This window comes from Sturnira hondurensis, unplaced genomic scaffold (assembly GCF_014824575.4).
Source record: "Sturnira hondurensis isolate 20B ecotype Veracruz unplaced genomic scaffold, ASM1482457v3 Scaffold0008196, whole genome shotgun sequence".
NCBI lineage: Eukaryota > Metazoa > Chordata > Mammalia > Chiroptera > Phyllostomidae > Sturnira > Sturnira hondurensis.
The window spans coordinates 17,262,746-17,289,920 of record NW_028080827.1 but is presented as its reverse complement, the minus strand read 5'-3'; the positions used below and the strand labels follow the sequence as shown (position 1 = coordinate 17,289,920).

Here is a 27,175-nt window from a genome sequence, read left to right as displayed (position 1 = left end):
GCAGCCATTCAGATTCAGTGACAGACTCGTCGGGAAGTCGATACTGTTCTTGCCTAAGAAACTGGTCTCCAGCCTGAGGAGGGGTGGCCGGGGGTGAACTCTTCTTTCACGCCTCATAAGTTTCACAGCTGTTTAACATAACAGGTAATTAACTACTAAACAGTCATTTTCGTCTCCCCTCCAGAGGAAAATTGTTCACCAGTCATGGGAAAACATTTCTTTTGCCATTTTCATAAAAGGGAAAAAAGTTTAGTACTTTTGGGCAACTACTACTGACTCAGAACCAAGTGGGCATTTTACCAACTTTGCCAGTGTGCCTCCATTTCAGTCCTTGTACTGAAATGATCAGTAACTCCTAAACGATGTCACTGTTCACAAATCCCGAGATGACCTATTAACCTTGTAACTGTCTCCAAAGAACTAAGAGCTAATGCAGTCAAGAAGAAAGCCACTGACAAGGAACATATATTTGCTGTAGGCTTTCTTGGTTTAATTTTGAGGAACTAGATAGGACATAAAATCAGGTTCTGAAATCTAGTGAGCTGAAAACAAACTCCAAGTAGATCAAGGTGATAACACACAGAAAGAGAGAAGGAAATGAGTCTGATAAAAAGGCCACAAGCAGAAATCCAAAGCAGCAGAACCTGAATGCAACTGTGTTCTCTGATAAGTAGTTCTTGTTTACATTTTCCTTCAAGCAATTCAAGGTGTTTAAAGGATAACTAGCACCTCAGGCCCCACTCTACTGGGGGACAAAAGGGTTCTCACATCAGAGTAACTCCTGGTACTTTGACCACTGTATATTTGATTGGGGCTGGATAAAATCATGCCAACCAGCCCAAAGAGGGATAGCCTAACTCCCATGTATTTACCAGCAGACAATTCAAACCATGTATCAAAGACATGAGGCTCCAGCTCAGTGATACAGACAATGCATATCTGCTCCAGGTAGAAAGAATAATGGATAAGTGGTATGTGACCTATGGGTCTTAAAGTCATTTGAGGGTGATGATGTGGTTGAAGTCACACAGCATCGGTCTCCTGGTCCCATCCTACTCACTTAAAACTTCCACTGAGGCTTTCTGTGCCTTTTGGAACCTTATGCTGGAACCTCCACATGCAGTAGAACTCACTCAAGTATATTTCTCTAAAATTAATGCCATAGTTTTCTGCCTTGAGTTTTCAAGACCTAAATGAAAATCACCCATTCATAACAATTTCTGGTCTTAATTTTCATATAGCAGGCTTTCACTCCAACTTAAACTAGTGAGAACCAAAATTAAATTGCTCTCAATTAAAGATAGTACATTGTAAGGTTCTTAATCACTGAAGTCTACCTTGGAACTAATACCTCAGAATGCTAAGACTTCTCTTGAACTAAGGACTCTGCCAAATTTAGATATTATTATGTCTGGTTTGGCTTAACTGAGAACTATTTTGAAGCAGAGCTCAGAATACTTTCACCTCAGATGACATATCAAGGTAAAATCATTATCAAGTAATCTGGCATTATTAATACTAACAGTACCTCTTTATCACATAAGATTTGTCTTTTAGAATAAAACATTAGCCATAGCTGGTGTGGCTCAGTGGACTGAGCACCAGCCTGCGAATCAAAAGATAGCTGGTTTGGTTCCCGGTCAAGGCATGTGTCTGGGTTGCAGGCCAGCTCCCCAGTTAGGGGCATGAGAGAGGTAACCAATTGATATTTCTCTTCCTCTCTTCTAAAAGTAAATAAAATCTAAAAAAAACCCCAAAACATTAAAATATTTTAAACTATGCAAATAAAAATTTACAGAAAAACTGATTTTTTGTATGGTAAACTCACACTAGAGAATACCCCTTCTTCAGTGCTATAATAATAGCTCATTTATTTTAAAAAATCATTTAAAAGAAAATTCTCCTTTCGTATACTCCACCTGGACTAATGGTACTACCATTCACCCACTCACCACAACCAGACACCCGTTTTTATCCTAGACTTCTTCCTCTCATTCTTCATACCCAATCAAATCACCAAGTCCTATAGACTTTATGTCCTAAATATTTCAATTATTTGTTCCTTTCTGTCCAACTCAACTGCCAGAATATTGTTGCAGAGCCTTCATCATGCCTCACCTGGACAATGATCTTGTTTTTTGTCTTGGCCCACCCAGTCCTTCTTTTCTACTGCTGCATGAACAATCTTCCTAAAATACACATCGCATTATATCACTTACACGGTTGCCTTCAGACTACAATTTGAATTCCTTCACAAAGCATTTAAGGCTTTTAATATATCAACCATTGCCTGAATCTTAATATATTGTTACCACTTTTATTGAGCACTTACTATGTACCAGGCTATATGCTAGGATACTAAAGATATAAAGATAAATAAAACACAGATGGTGACCATCTAAAGAAACTAAATGTGAACATATGTTTTTGGTAATTACTGGGAAAAAAAGGCAAAAAAATGCAATCATAGAAATATCAACACAGTAGCCCAGAGAAGGAAGCAATTCATCCTGCCAAGGAGGAAATGAGCTGAGGTCAAGCAAGACTCTACAGAAAGAGAGACATCCGAGCTGTTTTAAAGAACGAATAGGAAACTTTCCTTGTGGGCAAGAGCCCAGACACATGATACAGCACAGTATGTATTGAGGAAGACATAAATTCTGCCTTCTTCAGGACTCACAGTTCTTAGAAGCCTCCTGAGCCCTCTCTACCCTACCTCCAGCTGAGTTAGGAGTTAGGTCCCCTTTTTTTGTGTATGCCTTTGGTCATATGATAATATTATGGAAGGGTTTTCTGTCTAGTTCTCTTCTAGTAGACTTAAAAATCTAAAGGGAATGAAATATCTTGTTAAAACTGGATCCTTAGTCTTTAGCACAGTACCTGGTATGTGACACATGGTCAATAAATACTTGCTGAATGTATGATTACATAATGTTCTGAGCAATAAAATCTTAAATTAGATGATCTGCCACCTGGTTCATATAGTAGACTGGATGACAAATCAAGAAGCCTTGGAAAGCTTGCAGCAAGACAGCAAGACTACAGCAGATTCCTTCTAGATCAAACAGACCACTTTCTCTCTAAGCCTAAGTTTACTTACAGGTAAAATGAAGGTGTCACAGTAAGTGGTTGATTCTACCCACATAAAACCTCTTGCATCTGTCTTATCTAATTCCACTGGCATTATCAGAGCAGAATTTTTAAAATATCTCTATGTTGGACGGTTACTGCCTTCTCACTAGTCTTCCTACCACCAGTCTTTTCACGGCACTTCATCTTCCATATTGCCACTAGGTTCATGTTCCTCAAGTGAGGCTCTGATCACCTTCAAAACACCTTTCCCCTTCCCACAGTGACTACAGAAAAGCCTTCCCCGCTGTAGCCTACCACTCAACTGTATCCACCCCTGACCAAAACATTTGTTTCCATTTTTGTTTGCTGCTTGTTCCTCTTCACTCACACTCCTCCCTCAACAAACTGGTTTGGTATTACTCTCCATCCAGGCCCATATTTTCCTACCCCACCTTACTCCCTTTTCTTGGAATATGCTTTTCTGTCATCTAAATGGGAAGATTTGAACAGCAATCCCAATTCTACCATTTACTGACCAAAACAATACAGTTATTTTAACTCTCTTAGTCTTCAATTCTATCATTTATTTATTTATATTTTTTATTTTTAAAAATATTTTATTTATTCATTTTTAGAGAGAGGGGAAGGGAAGGAGAAAGAGTGGGAGAAAAACATCAATGTGTGGTTGCCTCTCAAGCGTCCCCTACTGGGGACCTGGCCTGTAACCCAGGCATGTGCCCTGACTGGGAATTGAACTGGCAACCCTTTGCTTCAATCCACACTCAATCCATCGAGCTACACCAGCCAGGGCCAATTGTATCATTTCTAAAAGAAGGGTAATGATATCTTGCTTGGACTTGTTATGAAGATTGGAAAATAACATACGTAACAGGCATGACACATAATTGATCAAAAAGTAACAGATTTTATTATTACTACCCTTCAAGGCTAATTCAAAAGCCACCTTTTTCATAAAGCCTTTTTGTGATACCTCCCAGCTAGAAGAAAACCTTTTTCCTTTAAATTCCTGAGAGGCAGCCTTTACTTCTCTTGAAACAGTTGTCTTTGCTTTTCATTTTTTATTGGTTTATCACATATCTTATACACCTAGCGGTCTTTCAAGTATTCTGAGGATAGAATCCATGCCTGATTTAACTTTCTGTTTTCTTTAGTGTCTAAAACAGTGCCTGATTTGTGGTAGACACTCAAGTATATATTGATGAATAAATACTTAAGAAAATCTGAGAAATGGCCTACCGACCTGCCACCACCGTTGGCACCCTCTTCACTGACACCATGCTTCAATTCCTGCTTGGATCTAGTTTTGGCAACCTGGTTGGAATGTATCTGGCTCAGACCTATGACGTACCAAATCTGGCTAAAAACTCGAAGAAATTAAAAAGGACCAGATGCTGAGAAGAAACCCTGTAGTTCATGAGGCACCGTCTCCAGGAAATCCTGACCCTACTCTCCTCCAGGGCTGCCTTCACAATCAACCAAAAGCTGTGTCTTACTCTCTAGTCTCAGCCTTTCCTGGACCCTGCATGGCCCTCGAGCACACATGGGGCCACAAGTTAAGAACTATCCTTACTTTTCCAATATCCTCACCTCTTCCTTTCCTCCTTCCAGTTGCTTGGGAGGTCCTGAGACTGGAATTATGGCCCTAGATTAGTAAACATGGCCTTTAATTTGTGGTCTCTCCCTTATTCTTTGAAATTTATCCTGCTTTTTTTCTTTTTTCAGATTTTATTTATTTTTAGACAGAAGGGAAGGGAGGGAGAAAGAGAGAAACATTGATGTATGATTGCCTCTTATACTCCCCAAACTAGGGACCTGGCCTGCAACCCAGGCATGTGTCCTGACTGGGAATCGAACTGGCAACCCTTTGATTCACAGGCTGGTATTCAATCCACTGAGCCACATGAGCCAGGACTGTACTGTCTTTTCCACTAGAAAAATCAATGAGCTTTATATAGCTGATCAGATATAAAAAATATTGATTACACAGTTTAGTGATTATAATGTGTTGAATGAAACAAGTGGTACTAAACTATGTTGTTTCAAGACCATTAAAATTAAAATCTAGAAGCACCCCCCAAAAAAGAAAATCTTAAGAATTACATATTCATTTTCAGATGAAAAGCTAAACATGAAAAAATGTACATAAAAGTGTTAATATTCTCCTCTTATCTTCAGGATAAATACAACAGAAAGCATAATACTTACTAGATTACTAAAATAATGTACACAGCTGTCAACTCATTAAGCGAACACTTGATACTCAGGTCACAAAAAACTTGAAAGACAGTCTGTTCTGACGATCAGGAAGTGTAGTAATTGTTCTAGTCATCATTGGAACTCTGAAACTGCATTCCCTGTCACCCTGAAGTGAGCTGTGATTTTAAGAACTGCCTAGGGTTAGGCTGATTGTGGCAAATACTCAATTTTCCTCTTTGTTGCTTCTCAGATACAGCCTTTAAAATCCCTTAGAAACATACATTTTCAGGCCTATAAATTGGCAGGTCTTCTCAAGAGAGAGGACCTTTCCATATATTTGAGATCAGAGAATTTGGGGACTCCACATTATTTAGGGCCAATACCTGGTTTGAATATTTACTATTAATTGCTTTCTTCATTTTCTAATTTCTCACCTCTTAGACTTACAGTCAATCCATCAGTGATACAAGCCAATGATTTGTACACATGAAGTGCAAATTTTCCTGAATTTTGGTATCTGTAATTTTCCTGAAGATCGGTATTGCCTGGCTACTCTTGTAGAAGTCTTCCCCACTGGACGACTGCAATTCTACTGCTAATGTCAGTTATATAGGCGCCCAGCAGTAGAACTTCTTCAACACAATTCCTTAAAGATAGGGTATCGGTTATTATAAAAACCATAAGATCAAATGGACTAGAGGTTTGGCAAAATGGTAGGAGAGAAATGGATTCAGTACAAAGGACACTAAATAATCAATGACCTTGGAAATTACAGACAAATCAAATTGTCTATTGAAGGCAGAGATATAAATAGCACAAATATAACACAGAACAGACATGACGAAATAAAAGCCACTAACTCAACTTTCTGTTTGAAAACTTGTTAGGTCTAGAGAACTATTCAAGCCACAGCTGCTAATGGTTATGGATTTGGCGATCAAAATGTCTTTGTTTAAAAAAAAAGTTTTAACTGCCTTACTATTGAGGTTACAAACCACAGCCTTGATGCACTGTTGCAGTCAACATCCTCCCTGCTGTTTCTGAGCACTTACATCTGCTGCTGGCAGATAAAATGCTGGCAAACGGCATGGGCTCCTTCCAGGGGAATACAGAGGTTTTAACTAGATGGCTCTCATCTACCTCTCTTCTGAGTTGAGCCTACAGCGCTTTCTGTAGTACTCTTACCTTGTCTAGGTTGATCTCCTGCTATTACTCAGGAGGGTTGAAGGTCTAGTAGGATTTTTTTCCTGGCACAAATCAGCCATGCCAGTCACACTATTCTTAAAAGATAAAAAGGAAGACAAATTCTTAGCTCAGGGGAAAGCACTTTAAGCACATATTTTAAAGCCACTTCTCCTGTAGTGCACTTGATTTTAAACAACCACTAATAAAACCTTTTCAGTTATATATTTTTTAAAGATTTTATTTATTTATTTTTAGAGAGATGGGAAGTGAGGAAGAGAGGGAGAGAAATATGGATGTGTGAGAGATATATGGACCAGTTGCCTCTCACACACCCCCTACTGGGGTACCTGGTCTGCAACCCAGGCGTGTCCCCCGACTAGGAATCCAACTGGTGACTTTTTGGTTCACAGACCAGTGCTCAATCCACTGAGACTCACAGGCCAGGGCTATTAGTTATTTTCTTTTTTAACTAAATGATCATGCTATGCTGAAAATAGTGAGGGCTTAGTATATTTTAACTTATCAAAGAAAGGCCAAAAATACAAGGTCAGGAAGTAAGAGTTTCTTTGGGGAAAGGAAAATTTGGAGCAACATGGAGAAGTAAAATGTGGCCTAAGTCACATAGGAGATTAGTTTCAGTTGAAATAAAAACCACTATCTCCATACTGGTTTTCTAAGAAAATGCAGTTCAGCTGGGTGATGAGAAATGAGCGTGCAAACGCAGAAAGAAGACACAGGTCAGGAAAGTGTCTCCTGGATGATACTCCCTCAGTAAGCTGACCTATGAGGATAAAATAAAACCAAACATACCCAGACTAACACTTCCTAAACTGTACATACTAGATACCAGTTCTAAAGTATGCAAGTGGGTAGTGTTTCTGTATGTGTGTAGAAGGTGGGAGTAGGTTGTAGTCAAAAAGTTTTGTGAACACTCCAAATTATATCCACCAGAAATATCAGAGAGTGGTATCAGAGAGTCAAAATACACACTAGCAAATTAAGAGCTCTGACAAGGTCTTCAGTAAACAAATTTATGCAATCCAAATACATTTTCCCAATGTATGTGTCCACGGAAGCCTCACAATCACTTCCCCTGCCTGCCTTTTTTTCAGAGCACACGTATGCCATGGAATAGTTTGAGAAATGCTAGTCTCAGGTTATTATTCCTCAACTCTCAACTCATTCTGGCAGAAATGAGAGTAAGGCTGGTAAAACAGACTAGGCGGTCACATTTTGTACATCATAGAAACCGAGCACAAAGAGATTACCAAGGGTGCTTGAGACATTTGCAAAAGCAGCCAGCTAAGAAAGCTACTATTTTATTTTATTTTTTAAAAGATTTTATTTATTTATTCCTAGAGATAAGGGAAGGGAGGGAGGAAGAGAGAGAAACATCAATGTGTGGTTGCCTCTAATGTGTCCCCCACTGGGGACCTGGCCTGCAACCCAGGCATGTGCCCTGACTGGGAATCAAACCAGCAACCCTTTGCTTCACAGGCTTAGGCTCACTCCACTGAGCTACACCAGCCAGGGCAGAAAGCCACTATTTTAAAAGTGGTAAAATTCTTACCTGGTAAATAATCACCAAATAGGGATAATATTAACTCTGAATACATTCATGTGCTACCCTCAAATACAGAGTAGAAACAATGGAGAAAAGCTGACCACAGGGAAAATAAGCATGGGATTCCTATGTTTAATGAAACTTAGAGACTTCTGGCATTTTTGCACCAGGAAATTCATAAGGAGACTTGCCATGACTTCTGGCTGAAAACATCTGGGAGGATCCCTACACTTCTATGCACTCCCCTCAGCATTCTCAGGATAAAAGAGAGAATGTAAGTTCAGAGAGAAGTATCATGCTACCCTGAAAGACAGGTAGCCTGGAGAAACCAAAAAGATCTGTATGGTTAATCAGATTTCTAATTTCTAGAGGCCTTGTGGTACTCCAGAGGCTAGGATTACAGTTTCCTACCCTTCTCTGCAAAAGTTGTGCAGAGAGAAGACTGCCTACCTACCTATCAAATGATATGAATCATTTGATCTTCTATCAGGTGGCAGTTTGCTTGACTGACAAATGAGAAAGTAAAGGAAGGTCCCTTGCCAAAACCACCACCCACAATGCCAGATGCTCCTGGGTTCTTTTTTACAGAATGCAAGTATCCCAAGAGGAAAATATAATAGTAATATTATGCTGTTAATGACTGTAAGGGTCTCTAAAAGTGTAAAGCTTTATATTACTTCTAGACTAACAAACAACAACAACAAAAAAGAGAAAAGTAGAGGGGGAAAAAAGACACTGTAAAAATGAGCAAAGGGCCCACAGAGGGATAGAATAGGCACAAAGGTGTGGAAAATAAAGAGCCTCCTCGTGTCTATGCTTTTTTCTAGGTCTAGATTAGGTGCTAAGAGTAGAAAAAAAGGCTAGGAGCTAAAATTCACACCAAAAGTAAATAATCTAAAAAATAGAAAATTAAATCAGACGGTAGTAACACTAATGAAAGGCAAGTAAGTCTGGAAAACAAAAAATTTACTGAGAAAAATTACGCTGAAGAACATTTTCTTAAGCACAGTGGTGAAAGCCCTACTGCTTAAAGTAACTACTCAAAAAACACAGGAAAAACATATCCTTAGGTGATGCTCTTCATGTCCAGGGATGCACCTTCCCAGTGAGGATTTCTCCAGTCCGAGTCTAAACACACGGCTTTTCAAGTTTTCCAATTAAGCTAAAGTCCTTGGGCTCCCTCTGCTGTTCAAAAGGGTAGTTTAGTTATGTCAGTTCAATCTTTAATGAACAAAATAAATAAAAATACATACACAAACACACATATGTATACATACCTCCCCCAAAATTTACACAGTCCAGGCAATCAGAGTTCAAACATTTGCTTATCATGAATTCTCTGGCCTAGACCAAATGTTCCAGAAACAGTAGTAACAAATTCTACCATTCCCCCCACCTAACTGAAATTTGAAGAATATTGCAGTATTTCTTCACTAAAAGCAGCCAACTTATATTAAGAAATGAGAACCCTATACCTGTGAGCTGGACTATGGCAAAAGCTTTCTGTGTAGAAACGTGTATGTACCTGTCTTCCATATATTGGAAACCAAAGCATCACCGTATTTTTTGTTTCCACCATGTTCCTTCCTCTCCCCAATATTTCTGAATTAGAAGGTTCTCTTCCCATGTCTAAATTCAGTTGCTAGCACCTTACTATCTCCATGATATCCTGTGTTGAAGAATCCACAGCCTGCTGTGGTGGCAAACCAAGCGTCTGCCCAAGATAGTATTCTTACTTACCTGATCCTTAAACTGTTTCTGAGACAAGCAGTCAATGAGGTCCACGTAGCCCAGAAGACAACCTGATGGATAGTCATTGGGAAATTCCACATCTGAATCAAGAATAACAGAAGGATTAAATTTTCTTCTTTTTGACCTGGAACTCACAAAGCCGTTTTCAATTCTGAACAAAACACTTTCTCTACTGTATATTTATAGACACAAGGAAAACAATGAGGTTTTTATTTGGTTCAACTGTTCATATCTAGCAAAAAAAATTGAGTGGCTGACTTAGTCTACTATACACATTCTAAACCATAGGAAAATTACCCTCACACCATCGAAATTCAAAGATCCCAGAACTTCACTCCAAAAAAACCAATTCCACTACACTCAACTGGATCTGACTGGAGTTTGGTGGTGATGGGTTTTAGAAACAAGCTACAGGTATCAAGAGAAAACACATAAAAATGTAATATTAAAAAAAACACATAAGAATGACACATTTTTATGGAAACAGTACTTCTGATTCCTAAAGCGTGGTTTCTTAAAAATTTCTTATAGAGTGCCCTGGCTAGTGTGGCTCAGTGGACTGAGCATGGGCCTGCAAACCGAAGGGTTGCAGGTGGATTCCCAGTCAGGGCACACACCTGGGCTATGGGCCAGGTCCCCAGTAGGGGGCGCGTGAGAGACAACCACACATTGATGTTTCTCTCCTTCTTTCTCCCTCCCATCTCTTTTCTCTAAAAATAAATAAATAAAATCTTTTAAAAAGATAAAAATAAAAACTTCTTATAGGTGTTTCTCTAATTATCTTCTCATTCTACCTTAAAAAGAACTGTATGAGCTGCATAAAAGGAAGGAAAACAAGACACCCAAGGGTCAAAAGTGTATCTTAGGATCCAAATTTAGTGTCCTGGGGGTAATCCGCAAAATAAACTGCTAAGTCAACCAACGTTGCTCTGTCCAAATCCAACAGCAGGTGTCTATTTGGGTCATTCCACATTAAAAATTCTTATTTGTGATTGTTCCCAATATAAAGATCCCAGAGGTCATTTTATAGTAAGTACCTAAGTAAGTACGTAAGTACGTAAGTAAGTACATACGTACATATGTAAAGTAAGTAAGTAAGTAAAACATTTTTCTCACCTAAAAGTAAGACTAGTTGGTTGATTTCTGGTGTTTTGTCTGATATTTTTATTTGCACTGTTTGGCAAATTAATACTTTCAACAGGTGTCTATAATTTGCCACTAAAAATACATAAAGTTTAAAGTCACTTTCAACTCCCCAAAATGCCACAGAAAGCAGTGAAAAATGTGAATGTTAATGAAGTCTCCCACAAAATAAGACTGAAAGGAGAACACGGCCGTTACCTTCCCCACGAAGAAAACGATATGTAGTCTGGAGTTCTGAGACTTCTTGAGGGGAGGGTCTTTTGGCTGTGGCTGCTATCCAAAGTCTTCCTCTGTGAGGGGTATACCAGCTTCTGCCTTCCACCCTTAAATAAGTATAGATTTAGCAAAAAGAATCTAAATTCTAGTGCCCAGAAGGATATCCTAATATACAGCAAATTATCCAGTTGAATAAACAGATCTGTAGATGACACCTCAACAAGAGGGCTATTTGAGGGAAAAGCAATTCTCTCACACTACTCTGCACTTGAGTATGAACTGTGTTCTCTTGTTTTTCCAGTTGTTAGACGAAAGACAATTCATCTCTCTCAGTTCCAATTTTTTAAATCTAATTTCGATAATTCAGACTGGGAGTTTTCACTAGCTTTGGAATTTTTATAATCTAAATCTTCTATTTTCAAGGCATCCAAGTTGTCCCGCAAAAATGGAAATCCTTGCCTTTGAGTCAAAGGCTAATTTCTTTGTTAATTAATTGTTCTCCAACCAGACAGAAAAATTCTCACCCACAAATAACTCAAGAATAGTTACCTTTATTAGGTAGTTACCTTTACCTAATAGTTACCTATAGTTATCTAATAGTTACCTTTATAATTATTATTTAATAGAATTTAAGTAAAAGTGCTTATCATCTTTACTCTTTAAAATGCAACCATATTCATTTATATATATTTTTTAAGATTTATTTTTAGAGAGTCGGGAAGGGAGGGCGAAAGAGAAGAAGAAAAACATCAATGTGTGTTTGCCTCTCACATGCCCCCTACTGGGGACCTGGCCCACAACCCAGGCCTGTGCCCTGACGGGGAATTCAACTGGCAACACTTTGGTTTGCAGGCCCATGCTCAATCCACTGAGCTACACCAACCAGGCATTTATATTTTTAAGTATTCTATAAAGGGTTATGTCCTTTGTAGATGATTAAACAACCTGTTGACTAGTATGAATGGATCTTTATGTGGAATAACAGAATGTATTCAAGAGAATGTAATTACTCCAAAGATTACAAAAAGATGTTTCTCTTTGTAGATGATGTTTCTCTCTTTTTTAGTTCCCATCAATAAAATAAAGAACATTGATAATATACCCTTATGATACTATTCTTATGATGGGTAATAGAGAATTTCTCATATCCTTAGTTTTCCAATATAGAGAATTTTTTAGGAGAGCGCTGGGTACGTAGGAAGTACTCAGTAAATGAGGAATGAATCTACACCAAGTAACCTTAAGGATTACTTGGAAAATAATCTCACAAGTGTGGCAGAACCACCCACTTTATTTATGCGGGACTAATGATTGTGAGTTGGATGCTGCTCATCCTGTTCTTTTCAGTGAGAAAATCTGAGTAATACAGATCCAAAACAGGATGAGAAAAATGTAAACTCTCTGATTCCCTCAGCAGAGAACAAGCTGTTTAGTTTTCTACCTTAAAAAAGGAAAGCACCTGCCCTGGCAGGTGTGATTCAGTTGGTTGAAGTGTCATCCCAAACACCAAAAGGTTCGGGATTCAATTCCCAGTAAGGGCACACACAGTTAGGTTGTAGGTTCAATCTCCAGTCAGGGAGCCTACAGCAGGCAACCAATCAATGTTACTTTTCACATCCATGTTTCTTTCTTTCTCTATCCTCTTTCCCGTCTAACATCAATAAACACATTTTTTATTTCTTTTTTTTTAATTTTTAGAGAGAGGGGAGGGGAAGGAGAAAGAGAGGGAGAGAAACATCAGTGTGTGGTTGCCTCTCACGTGGCCCCCACTGGGGACCCAGCCCACAACCCAGGCATGTATCCTGCCTGGGAATCAAACCAGTGACCCTTTGGTTCACAGCCCATGCTCAATCCACTGATATACACCAGCCGGGCAACATTTTTTAAAAATTGTTTTAAAAGAAAAACACCTACCCTGGCCAGGTAGCTCAGTTGGTTAGAATGTTGTCCAATACACCAAGGTTGCAAGTTGGATCCTTGGTCAGGACACATATAAGAAACCACCAATGAATGCATAAATAAATGGAACAACAAACTATGTTTCTCTCTCTCTCTCTAAAATAAATATGTAAACATTGAAAAAGAAAATAAAAATTAAAAGGGAAGACACCTAAATTGCAGAGAACTGAATGAGAAAATAGATATCTGAGAGCCTTGTTGCCCTGGAGCAGAAGCAAACTCAAATGCACTGGCTCTGCCCTAGCTGGTATTATGGTTCAGTGGATTGAGTGCCAGCCTGCAAACCAAAGGGTTGCTGGTTCAATTCTCAGCCAGGGCACATGCCTGGGATGTGGGCCAGGCCCCCTGTTGGCAGCATGTAAGAGGCAACCGATCTATGTTTCTTTCCCTCTCTTTCTCCTTTCCTTCTCCTCTCTCTAAAAATGAATAAATAAAGTATTTTAAAAAATGCACTTGCCCTAAGAGCATTACACACAAGAACCATAAAACAATTAGGAGCCAAAGCAAGAAAGCCCATCTTCAACGGGGTAGAAGAACAGTAATGCACCTTAACGAAGGAGGGAAATCCCAACTAATCATGAAAACACTAACACACAAATGACTGTTCCTAAATGCTAATGATAAATTTTCTTTCAGGAAAGTGGAGAAATGACTGAAGCTTACACAGAGTGGAAAAAGCACTTTGAAATCTGAACCATCTCTGCCATAAACTAACTTTGTAATTCAGAGCAAGCTACTTTACCTTTGCCCGCTTAAGTGCCCTCATTTGTCCAAGACTGTAATAATACTGGCCTGATCAATATAGAGTTACTGCTTTGAAAACTGTAAAATTCTATTTAAAGATAAAGTATCATCACTGTTATGAATTAGGATACTGCCAGGCATATAAAATTTTAATTGATAAATGAGATGGGACAAAGAGATATCTGCACTCCCATACTCAGTGCAGCATTATTCACAACAGCCAAGACAGGGAAATAACCTAAGTGTCCAATGACGAATGAATGGATTAAAAAATATGATTATATACAATTAAATATTATTCACAGCCACAAAAATTAAGGAGATCCTGCCATTTGCAACAACATGGACAGATTTTGAGGGCATTTTGCTGAGGGACATAAGTTAGAGAAAGACAAACACTATATGATCTCACTTACATGTAGAATGTGAAAAAAAACAAACTCACAGGTATAGAAAACAGATTGGTAGTTGCCAGAAGGAAACAGGGGAAATAGTCAAAAGTTACAAACTCCCACTTATATATAAGTCCTGGGGACATACAGCATGGTGACTAAAGTTAACAATACTTTATTGTATATATCTGAATGCTGCTAAGAAAATAGATCTGCACAGGCTGGTGTGGCTCAGTGGACTGAGTGACAGCCTGTGAACCAAAGGGTCACCGGTTCAATTCCCAGTCAGGGCACATGCCTGGGCTGTGGGCCAGGTCCCCAGTCAGGGGTGCGCAAGAGAGGCAACCACACACTGATGTTTCTCTCCCCTTATTTCTCCCTCTCTTCCCCTCCCTAAAAGTAAATAAATAAAATCTTTAAAAAGAAAATAGATCTTAAAAATTGTCATGACAAAAACCAAAAAATGTGTAACTATATGCAGTGGGTGATGGATGCTAAACTCACTGTGACAATCATTTTGCAATATATACATATAAATCAAATCATTATGCTGTATATCTTAAACAAATACAATGTTATATGTAAGTTTTATCTTAATAAAAATGAATAAAAAAGGAAAAATAACTGTAATGATAAGTGAAAGAAGAAAAACACAAACATTAAAATAGAGTCTGGCAGAAGTAACGCCTGCTTGAGTGTGGTTGGTAGGGTAATAATATGTGTAATAATTTATAGTTTTAATTTGAACATTTCACCTAAAATGTCACATGGTGTACTTGAGTGTGATACTGTTATGTTACAGAATTACATGCTTATGATTTTGTAATAAAATACTTGGTAATGAAAAAAGGGTGTTACTTGTGCTGAACCCTGTATATATTATGACCTCACTATATAACAGTTTGCATAGGAAAAAGAATATAAACACTCCAAAATGCTAACAGTAGCTGTTCCTAGGTGATGGAATTACAAGTGATCTTTCTTTTTCTAGCTATTTTTCTGTATCTTTCAATGTTTATTTACATTATAAAAGCAAAAAAAATCCTATTTTAAAAAACCAAATTGAGAAGAAACGTATAAAACCATGGAGTTGTAAACTATTACTGCCATCACTAATAGGTATGACTCAACTCTATTACACCCCATCCAATCCCTCACTACTTCCCTCAATTTTTGTAGAAAAGAATTTGTGGTAAAATAGTTTCTTGGTATGGTTACTCAGACAGATAAATAGACAGATAGATGGATGAACAGAAGGAAGGAAGGGAGGGAGGGAGGGAGGGAGGGGGAAAGCACAGTTAGGCTAGAATCTTAAAAAACTAATAAATAGGCATTAAAAACTTTGAATTTCAAATAGGATCAAACCATTAAAGTTGCTGAGTGGTATATTACAAAGGCAAAGCCGCCCTGGCTGGTATATAGCTCAGTGGATTGGGCGCGGGCCTGCGAACCACACGATCGCGGTTCGATTCCCAGGCGGGGCGCATGCCTGGGTTGCGGGCCAGTTCCCAGCAGGATACTCACGAGAGGCAAACACATTGATGCTTCTCTCCTTCTCTCCTTCCCTTCCCCTCTAAAAGATAAATAAATAAAATCTTTAAAAAAAAAAAGGCAAAGCCAAGAGAACTTTTATCAAAGATGGAAAAAAAACTGGTATTCTATTCTTCATTATGATTAAAATCCATAACCATTTAAACCTGTTTTTAAAACCCATTCAGTAGGACTTCCGCCAAGATGGAGGCATAAGTGGAAACACTGTGCCTTCTCCCACAACCATGTTTGAATACAACAAATGTTTGGAGAACAAAGACGCAGCCAAAGAACAGAAAATTGAACTATATGGAAGTCCGACAACAACAAACCGTTCAACTGGACAGGTAAGAGGGGCAGAGCCAGCAGCAGAGCAGGGACAGGCAGGAAAGATCCCCCGACCCCAGGCACCCAGGCAGCTCCACGTTGGGCTGACCCAGTGAAGGCTCGGGGCGGCAGGCTGGCTGCGGTCACACATTTGCGTGCAGATAAACCAGCAAAGGAGTGAGCAGTGAGACGAACAGTGCAGGCCCCAGCAGGCGAACCCACCAGCAGCACGGGACAGACCACAAGGCCCACGGTGGAGGTGGGAGGTAGCAGAAGTGGCCCGCCATTGCTTTCCTTTGGCCCCACCCCTACATACAGCGGGTCACAAGCCAGCAACTAGGTTGCCCCGCCCTGGTAAACACCTAGGGCTCTGCTCCTCATACGTAACAGGCACGAACAGTCCAAAATATGGCTCAAGAAGAACTCAAAGCTCCATAGCCAAAAACTCTAAGTGACCAGGAAATAGCGAACCTCTCAGATGCACAATTCAAGACACTGATGATCAGGATGCTCATAGAACTGTTTGATTTTAGCCATAAATTAGAGGAACATATGAAGGATAAACTAATTGAAATGAAGGGAAATGCACAGGAAACCAATAGTGATGGAAAGGAAACTGGGACTCAAATCAAGGGAGTGGACCAGAAGGAAGGAAGAAATGACCAAACAGGAAAAAGTGAAGTTACAAGAATTCAAAAAAAATGAGAGGCTTAGGAACCTCCAGGACATCTTTAAACGTTCCAACATCCGAATTATAGGGGTACCAGAAGGGGGAAAGAAACAGCCACGAGTGGAAAACATATTTGAACAAATAATAAAGGAGAACTTCCCCAGTCTGGCAAAGGAAATAGACTTCCAGGAAATCCAGGAAGCTCAGAGAGTGCCAAAGAAGTTGGACCCAAGAAGGAACACACCAAGGCACATCATAATTACATTAGCCAAGACTAAAATGAAGGAGAGAATCCTAGAAGCAGCAAGGGATAAGGGGACAGTCACCTACAAAGGAGTACCCATCAGACTGTCAGCGGATTTCTCAAAAGAGACCTTACAGGCAAGAAGGGGCTGGAAAGAAGTATTCCAAGTCATGAAATCCAAAGACCTACAGCCAAGATTGCTTTATCCAGCAAAACTTTCATTTAGAATGGAAGGACAGATAAAGTGCTTCTCAGATAAGGTCAAGTTCAAGGAGTTCATCATCACCAAGCCCTTATTATATGAAATGCTAAAGGGACTTATATAAGAAAAAGAAGATGAAAAATATGAACAGTGAAAGGACAGCAAACACACAGTTATTAACAACCACACCTAAAACAAAAGCAAACCAAGAGGACAGCTAGATCAGGAGTGGAACCATAGAAATGAAGAACACATGGAGGGTTAGCAACAGGGGAGTGGGAGGGGGAGAAGGGGGGAGAAGGTACAGAAAATAGCATAGATGGTAGGTAGAAAATAGGTAGTGGGGAGGGTGAGAATAGTGGGGGAAATATAGAATCTAAAGAACTTGAGACACGTGGTTATAAACTAAGGGGGGGAGAATGGTGGGGGAGGGAGTGTGCGAGTGGAGGGGAATGAAGAGGGGGGAATAGAAAAACTGTAATGGTATAATCAATAAAATATATTTTTTAAAAAAAGGAAATCCAAAGACCTATATCAAAGATTGCTCTATCCAGCAAACCTTTCATTTAGAATGGAAGGGCAGATAAAGTGCTTCTCAGATAAGATCAAATTCAAGGAGTTCATCATCACCAAGCCCTTATTGTATGAAATGTTAAGGGGACTTATCTAAGAAAAAGAAGATAAAAAATATGAACTGTGAAAGGACAGCAAACTCACACTTACTAACAACCACACCTAAAACAAAAGCAATCCAAGAGGACAGCTGAATCAGGAGCAGAACCATAGAAATGAAAAACACATGAAGGGTTAGCAACAGGGGAGTGGGAGGAGGAGAAGGAGGGAGAAGATACAGAAAATAAGTAGCATAGATGGTAGGTAAAAAATAGATGGGGGGAGGGCAAGAATAGTGGGGGAAATATAGAATCTAAAGAACTTGAGACACGTGGTCATAAACTAAAGGGGGGATGGATGGGGAAGGGGGTGTGCAGGGTGGAGGGGAATGAAGGGGGGAATAGAACAACTGTAATGGTATAATCAATAATTCTATATAATTATAATCTCTATTTATAATCTCTAATTATAATAAATAATTATAATTTCTATTCTCACAGCCACTTTATTATATTAAAAAAAAATAAAAGCCATTCAGTAAAAAAAAAAAGAAACAAGAACAACAATAAAGAACTATTTAGTCAGTGATATGAATATAGCACTTAAAATTCTATGTACTAAAGAATATTCTAAATCATCTCTAGATTAGGGAAAATAGATTACAATCCATAGTTCTAAATCAACCTTATGCCACTGTAAAATCTCTTACTGCCAAGATTCACTGCTGTTCTTACCTTTTAATCCCTCTGACAAGCAGAGAAGCCCAGGGCTGATGCATAGAGAGGCACCAGCCAGCATCAAAGCCTTCTTGAAATTCTTCGTCCTGGATTCGTAACTGGTGCCGGTTTGAGTTGAACTGTTCTGATCCTGCTGGATGCAAAGGCTTCTTCTGCGAGGCTACACCTGTCTGATCTATCCACTATATGGGAAAAAAACCAAACATACGTTCTGAAAAGGGAAGAACTTAAAGAAGGTATAAAAAATAACATGAATGCTGCTAATCATGAAGAAGGAACATATTCTTAGAAAACTTTATCCCATCTTTGCCTGAAACAGGGCCAAAAATGCTAGAGTAAGTATAAATTCAGTAGGAGCCCCAGGTATGGTAACAAGGTCTCATCTTAAAAGATAATTAGAATGTTGAAATCTCCATACAAAGCTTCCTAATTCCAGCAATTGCACAACTATCAGACCAAATAATTGATCTGTAATTTTTTTCCACTTTATGCTTGTGAAAACTTTCACAAGCTGAATGTGAAAACTTTCCCAACACAAATCTACCAGCCAAATGAAGGTTCAACAATTTCATCTACACATTTTTCATGTACTTAGGGTGCAGGATCGCATGCTGGTACTATGATAAAGTCAAACAGACGTTGTTAGGGGCAGCAGTTCTGACTCTTGGATGCATGAAGTACTTTCTTACCCTGACCTGAACAACTTGTCCCCGAAAAGAAAGATGAATCACTACAGAAAGAAGAGTCCCAACATGTAAAGAGGATAGAAAAATTACAGAGCACAGGTACTTATGGGAGAAGGAAGAGTTCTGGCAGTAGCTCAGTCAGAGAACAACAAGAGTTAATGTTCCTTCCACCCAGAGCAAGAAGACTGTGTGCTCCGAAATTTAAGGGGGAAAGAGGCTTTATTAGGATGGCGAGGTTGGGGTTAGTTGCGTTAATTTTTGACTATTTAGTATAATTTACAGGATAAAAAATGTTAGAGTGGTAGTCTAGAAACTCTGAGCAATCATTTAACTCCTAAAGGTTTCAGTTTTCTCAACTGTAAAATAATGGGGTTGGACTAAATAAATCCCTAAGAATCCTTCTGCAACAAAATCCTGTAAGTCTAATAAACTGTTTTGTGTCTTAAAAAGAAATATATAAATACTTAACTATATGAAAAGGCATAAAGTAGCAACACATATAAAATATATAAAAGATACAGTTCTTGCATTCAAGGAACTTATAATCCTAATAGAAGACAGACAGTTATTTGGATAAATAACTATCTAAAACATAAGGCAGAATTGAGTAAATACCACACAGGGATATAAGCCTTTAAGTAGGAACACAGAAGATGAACTGATTTCATTAGAGGGGAAATAAGTGATTTCACAAAAATGTTGATATTTGAACAATTCTGAGGCCAACATTCTCTATTTTCTTACAGTTCTTGTTAATATTGGTTTCTCTATTCTCACAGCCACTTTGCTAAATTAATCTATTAGTTTTGTTGAGTTCTGACTCTAAGCTTTTATTTTTTTAACTGACATATTCTCATTACTATCTGTCCCCCTTATACCCTACTCCTCTCCCCAGTTGCCACAATGTTGTCCATGAGTCATTTTTCCTTTTTGCTCAATCTTATTACCTTTCAATAATACTATTATAGAGCCTGCTAACTGGTCTCCTCATCTACATTTTTAGTCGCTGAATAACTCTACTGTCTTGCTAGCGCCACACTAATTTAGGCCCTCAGCATCTCCCTACCAGGCTACTGTAACAACCTTCTCAGCAGTTTCCCTGCTTCTAGTCTTACTCCTCTCCCAATCCATTCTCCACACAGGCATGGAAGTCAAGCCAACTTACTAAAATTCATCAAGGCCTCTTCTTTGCCTGTATTAGGATTAAACCTAATCTCCCTAGCATGAGATATAAAGGCTTTCATGATGAGATGTTGCCTACTATACTGGATTAAGTAGTATCCTCCCAGAGTTTATGTCCACCCAGAGCCTTACTTGGAAGTAGAGTCTTTGCAGATGTAATCAAGTGAAGATAAGGTCATAATGGATTAGGGTGGACCCCAAATCTAATGATTGGTGTCCTTATGAAAGGAGAGAACACACAGAGACAAAGGCACACAGAAAAAGGCCAGGTGAAGACAGAGGCAAAGATTAGAGTGACACAGCTACAAACCAAAGGATGCACTGCAGACACCAGAAGCTCAAAGAGGCAAGAAAGCATTCTGCGGTAGAGCCTTCCAAGGGAGTGTGGCCCTGCCCACACCTTGATTTCAGTGTTGAGAACAGTCAGAAAAATAAATTTCTGTTGATGTAAGCCAACATCCAGTTGTGCTACATGGCTTCCCTAGGAAACTAATTTATTTACCAATCCAATTTTATTTTCTAACAATATTTAATTACTTGTGGTTCTCCAAACCTACAATGGTCTTGAACTGCTGATACTTTGTACATGATGTACCTTCTCTCTGGAATTCCCTTCCCAGATTTGTCTGCTTGGAAATTACTATTCATTCCTTTAGTATCCTCTCAAACACTCTTTCTTTTGTGACTTCTTTGGTGGGCTTATGAACACTCTCCTAAAGTCCTATTATACCTATGACATGTGCCCATCATAACAATTACCTTAATGAATTTTAATTACTTGTATTCAAACATTCTTCCCACTAAATTTGAAGTCCTTAAGGACAGGAGTTCGTGCTTCATCTTTCAATCTTCCAGCACCTAGCAAAGAACCTGGCATGCACACTGTGCTGGGAGCAAATACTTCCAGTTAAGCTATCTAAACCACTGCTCTGATTGCACCTCTCTGTTTAAGAACCTTCTCTGGCTCACATTTATTTACAAAATAAAAATATGAAAGATTCCTACCTAAACATTTAAGCTCTTTCTACCTACCTAACCCTACTCTAATATTTCATAATAATTCCTTTTATGAGCACTAGCTAGGTGGCCTACATTCACTACTCCATATATATCTCCCATGCTTTTGTGTACCCATGCCTTACTCCCACAGTTCATTCTACCTGAAATATTTTTCCCACCATCCCCAAACATCCATTTTCTTAGATATTTACTTTTAATCAATGCCAGCTTCCCTATAAAAGCCCTTTTTATTCCCCTCAAATGGAAGTAGTCTTTCCTTCCTCAGATTTCCACATACTTCATTTATATCTCCATTAGTCTCAGAGCTGCCTATGTAATCTTTTCCCCTACGTGCCCATGAATTCTTTAAAGATAGAAATAATGTCTGGTTGACCACTTTCTACTGTCCTTGTACAGAGCAGATGTTTAATGTACTTGATAGAAAAATAAATGACAATAATGGGTATGTGAATTAATGTATTAAAGTAAAACATCACTTATGGGACTACCCATATTCTATAAAAGATATACTCCACCCCCAAAATAAACCATTAACAAAAGGACCATGGAATTACTGTCTAAATCTCCACAGCACTTAACAAAGACCTCTCTTTGGAAATACTCAGAAGATAATATAGGTCAACTTGTCAGAAGTGAAGCAAAAAGACTGGAATATATTGAGCCAGTCTTGGTAACTGTTGAGAAAGCAGATCAGTATTTAAAGCCTATCGAAGAGGCATACTTCAAAGGAGAAATAGGGGCCCAAACTTCTCCCATTATCAGTTACAGCAAAGGTCCACTAACCTGGGGAGGGGACTGGTACAGGTTGGGATTCACCAGAATTCTCAAAGGCTCTTCAGAAGATCTATCCAATTTGGTCAGTGGTTGGTTCAAGGTTCCACTGGCAATGGCCTGTATTGCCTCATCTCGTCTGTGGTTAACAAACCAAAGGATGCAATAATTGGTAATGTTCTATGCTCAGAACATCCTTACTTACCATCACAAACAACCCTTCTACAATAACAAAATTTAAAATTCAAAGAGGGGTTCGTGGATGACCTCCTTCCCTGGCCCCACAACTTCTTTCTATTTACTCCAAGAACACTAAGGAATGAGTTAGCAAATGTTCCAGAATGCTAAGAAAACACGTTGGGCATACTACAATCATTCATCTGTTTATCTAGATTATTAAAATGCCAGAACTAGAAAAGTAGCCTGGAAACAGCCTGACCCTCAAGACAGTATTACTCTACCACAGCCTATTTACTCAACACATTCAATTATTTCACTGCCCACTCAGGAATCCCTCACTCCACTCTTCCCTACTGATCTGAATTCTAGCCTTGTTTCAAGGCCCCAAAGTTCTATTGAGGCCCTCTACTGGCCCTATACAAAAATGCTTCCTCCTTTCTCTGAAGTCCTGTAGCACCTACTACTTACTCATCAGATACAACCTATGGTCATGTTTGGTGTGATTACTAGGCTCTAAACCTATGTGATAATTTTCATTTGGGGAACACATACTCCTGGATAAGTAAGAGACCACAGGTCCTGTAGAAACAGTATCTTATTCTATTCTATAGTACTACATTACTTGCTACTTTACTCCATGCCCCTGCTGGATGCTTGACAAATGTGGATGATGATAATTCTGAGGCACAACATAATGAAAAGCTTCTACCAGTAGAAGAGGCTGAACCTGACCTTCAATAAAATCAAAGAGAGCGTTGTTAGGAACCTCTTATATGCAAGGCAACTTAAAAGGTGTGGAGGACATTGGTTCCTGCCTTCAAAAAGCCTACAATCTAATTTGCAGGTTTAAGAGAGGTATAAAGATGAACAAAACATGAGAGAATGTAATTAATACTATGAGACACAATCCATCTGGTGGTTATTATCCTATCATCCCATGTGCTGTACTAAGTAGGTTCAAGAGAGAAGCAGATATTTGAAAGGCAGAGGTTGGGGGAGGGATTTCCAAACCAAAGGAGAAGCAAAAACAGAGACATAAAGCTTAAAAAAAAAGTACAAGAATTTGAAGGAAGAGGTGAGTCTAAAATACGGTGGTGGGGCAGTGGGATCTGAAGGAGGGAAATACTGTAGATTTAAGACACAATACAGTGGTGAGTATATCCAGAACTCTATAATGTATAAAAGAAATAATACAAATAGCTAATCAATTCATTTTTAGAATGTTCAGACTTACTAACATACAACCAAAGCATAGATATGTAAATATAAATTATAATGAAATATCATTTTTCATGTGTCAAAATAGAAAATATTTTTTTAATTGTTGAGAAAAAAATGAAGAAACTAGCACTTGATATCTGGTGTATAGTTGATAAGTCAAAAAGTTTACACAATTTAGCCCTGCCTGGCATAGCTCAGTGGATTGAGCGCGGGCCTGCGAACCACACAATTGTGGTTTGATTTCCAGTCAAGGCATATGCCTGGGTTGCAGGCCAGTTCCTAGCAGAGGACTCACGAGAGGCAACCATACATTAATATTTCTCTCCCTCTCTCCTTCCCTTCCCTTCTAAAGATAAATAAATAAAATCTTTAAAAAGAAGAGAGAGAACTAGCCCTGGCTGGCGTAGCTCAGTGGATTGAGCACAGGCCTGCGAACCAGAGGATCGTGGTTCAATTCCCAGTCAGGGTACATGCCTGGGTTGCAGGCTGGTTCCCTGCAGGCGAGCCTCCAGCAGGGGATGCATGAAAGGCAACCATACATTGATGTTTCTCTCCCTCTCTCCTTACCCTCTAAAGATAAATAAATTTAAAAAATATTTTTTTAAAAAAAGTTTACACAATTTAAATTTTGAGATGCTGCCCAATTTCACTTCTAAAAGGCTTACCCTCTTTTTTAAATTAGATATGAAATGATTTATATTGGTAAAGCAATCCATCTTCATTATTAGAAATACAAATTAATAGAAAGGAAAGAAATTCCTAAACCCATCACTCAGAAATATTTTTTCTTTATATCTATCATATACATAATGGGTAAAAATAATCAGTGGTAGAATTTCTTATAGGAGAGAATAACCTTTGTTTAGGAAAATTCTACAGTAGACTTTCCAGGATTGAAAGAGAAAAGCCAAGGACTGTGAAGAACACTACTATTTTCAGTATCATCTAGGGGTGCAGTGTGTGTATGAGAGACACACACATAGAAAGAGAGGTGTGTCTTTTTCAAAACAGAAATCAGGGTAAGATCTCTATGAGCTTTTTTTCAGTACTGTGCTGGAGCCAATATGTGTACCCCTTGCCAACTCTAAGTGGCAATTTTTCCACTTAGATTAAATCTAAAGATTTAATTCTTTAGAGCAGTTTTAGGTTCATAACACAACTGAATGTAAGATTCAGAAATTTCCCATATATTCCCTGGCCCCACACATTCAGAGCCTCCCCTATTATCAACCATCCCTCATGAGAATGGTACATCTGAAACAATTAATCAACCTACAATGACACATCATTATCACCTCAAATCCATAGTGTACTTTAAAATTCACTCTTGGTACTGCAGTTGTAACATTTTATTATTTTTATTCGTACTGACTTTGGGGGGGGCTCCCTATGCTCTTCCTTCTGTGCAGCTGTGTGTGCCTCTATTCATATTCATACACACACACACACACACACACACACACACAATTTACATATATTTAGTTCAGAACTAGGGACTGGCCCTCTGCTGTGTAATTCACACTGGCCATTGTTCAAGTCACATGAACACAGGGGACACAAGGCACCTCAAAGCCTAACCTTGCTTGTGCTTGTTTCTCTCCTAAAAAGGCATTCAACTGTAGGGTATATAACTGTAGGGCATTCAAGCTGTATGCCTGAAAGAAGCAGTACCATTTTAGTACTCCCATCTACAGTAAAAGAACATACCCATTTTCCTACACTCACAGATTATGCAATATTATATATATTTTATTTTAGCCAATTTTATGATACATTGTTTAAAAATTTGCATTTCTTTGATAACTAGTTGAGCATCTTTTCAAATGTTTAATGACTATTTGTATTTCCTTACCTGTAAATTGTCTATACTCCGCCTCTGCCCATTATTCCACAATTTTTTTCTTTTTAAAAAAATATTTTATTTATTTATTTTTAGAGAGAGGGGAAGGGAAGGAGAAAGAGTGAGAGAGAAACATCAGTGGATGGTTGCCTCTCATGTGTCCCCTACTGGGGACCTGGCCTGCAACCCAGGCATGTGCCCTGACTGGGAATTGAACCAGCGACCCTTTCCTTCACAGGCCCGTGATCAATTCATGGAGCTACACCAGCCAGGGCTTGTCTTTTTCTTTTAATTTGCAAGTCTTTATATAGTACAGATATTACTCTTTGACTATTTTTTATATTTATTTATTTATTTTTAGAGAGAAGGGAAGGGAGGGAGAAAGAGAAGAAAAACATCAATGTGCAGTTGCCTCTTGCACGCCCCCAACTGGGGACCTGGTCTGCAACCTAGGTGACCCTTTGGTTCGCAGGCTCAACCCACTGAGCCACACCAGCCAGGGCTACTCTTTGACTACTAAAAATATTGAAAATATTTCCTTCCAGTCTGGTACATTTTTACTTTATTTAAAATATCTTATGTCTTTTTGACTTCGGGGTTTTATATCCTGCTTAGAAAGAGATTTATCACACCAAGACCAACTACATTCTCCTTTATTTCTGTATTTCTTTCTAATTCTTTTATTTTTTAATATTTACCTTCTTAGTCAAACTTATCACAGAATGATTTGAGGTAGAGATCTACTATAGACTTTTTTTCTAAGCTGGTGGTCAATCATCCCATCATATATTTAATCCTTTCCTTACTGTTCAGAAATGTTACCTTTATCGGTTACTAAATTTACACACACAGACACACATCCATGCACACACAATGTAGACCCATAGGTCTCTTTCTGGATTCTATTACATTTCAGTGATCTAGTCCTGTGCCCAAACTGTAACTTATTGTTTTAAAAACAGTTTTTTATAAAATAGTGATTGTCTAGTAGGACAAGCTCCCCTCTGTTCATTTTGAAAATTTTATAAAATAAAAAATTTTATTTTTATGTTTTTATTCCAAATAAATATATTAATTTTTTAAAACAAAAATAACAGATCCATTAGAAGAGGCAAATCTTTTACAGTCAAACCACCCCCTTCTTTCAGACCCTTTCTGCTATCCACTTACTTGCTATGATACTCGGCTAGCGGATTTTCATCTTCCACTATCTTCCTGCCTGCAAAGTCAATGGTGATTTTCTTAGAGAGCCGAGAGGCATGTCGAAATTCCCTTAGCTCTTCCTCTCGCTTCTGCAGAGTTTCCCGCTCAATTTTGGACAACCACTGGTTAGAATCACTGGCAAAGTAATCTGACTCATCATCAATTACTTGGGTCCTGCGAATGCTAGAAAAGAGAGAAAAGAAGACGACCTGGCAATTAGGCCACCTATTGACAAATAAGGACTTGATTCCTGGACAACTATTTCAAGGCAGCTCCCTCTTATGCTGTTCTAAAGGTTATTATATCAAACAAGGAGGCCCAAGAATGTTCTAAAACCAAGTCAAGCTCCGCTTGGTTCCCAGCTCCTGCATATATCTTATTCCCACTGCAGGTTCAGTTTAGCTCCTAAAACTAATCTCATCCTCAGGAAGGAAAACAGAAAGCATCCTAATCCACTGTCCTTCTAGCCTTCTTACTACTCTAGTCCTCATCTTCTGAAACTGGGC

The 27,175-nt window shown here is 38.7% G+C and overlaps 1 protein-coding gene and 1 pseudogene across 2 annotated transcripts in view; one reads left to right on the top strand and one right to left on the bottom strand.

Annotated features, from left to right (window-relative positions):
- TRIP4 (thyroid hormone receptor interactor 4) overlaps positions 1-27,175 on the bottom strand; it is a 63,389-nt gene that overhangs the window by 14,096 nt on the left and 22,118 nt on the right. For both annotated transcript variants that reach the window (XM_037054112.1, XM_037054111.1), the window contains exons 7-11: positions 26,637-26,852; positions 22,238-22,364; positions 18,564-18,748; positions 11,132-11,256; positions 9,779-9,870 (exon numbers count right to left, since the gene is read on the bottom strand). In XM_037054112.1, coding sequence (XP_036910007.1) covers positions 9,779-9,870; positions 11,132-11,256; positions 18,564-18,748; positions 22,238-22,364; positions 26,637-26,852 — 745 coding nt within the window. The remainder of the gene's footprint in view (positions 1-9,778; positions 9,871-11,131; positions 11,257-18,563; positions 18,749-22,237; positions 22,365-26,636; positions 26,853-27,175) is intronic.
- LOC118992303 (short transmembrane mitochondrial protein 1-like) lies at positions 4,126-4,760 on the top strand (annotated as a pseudogene).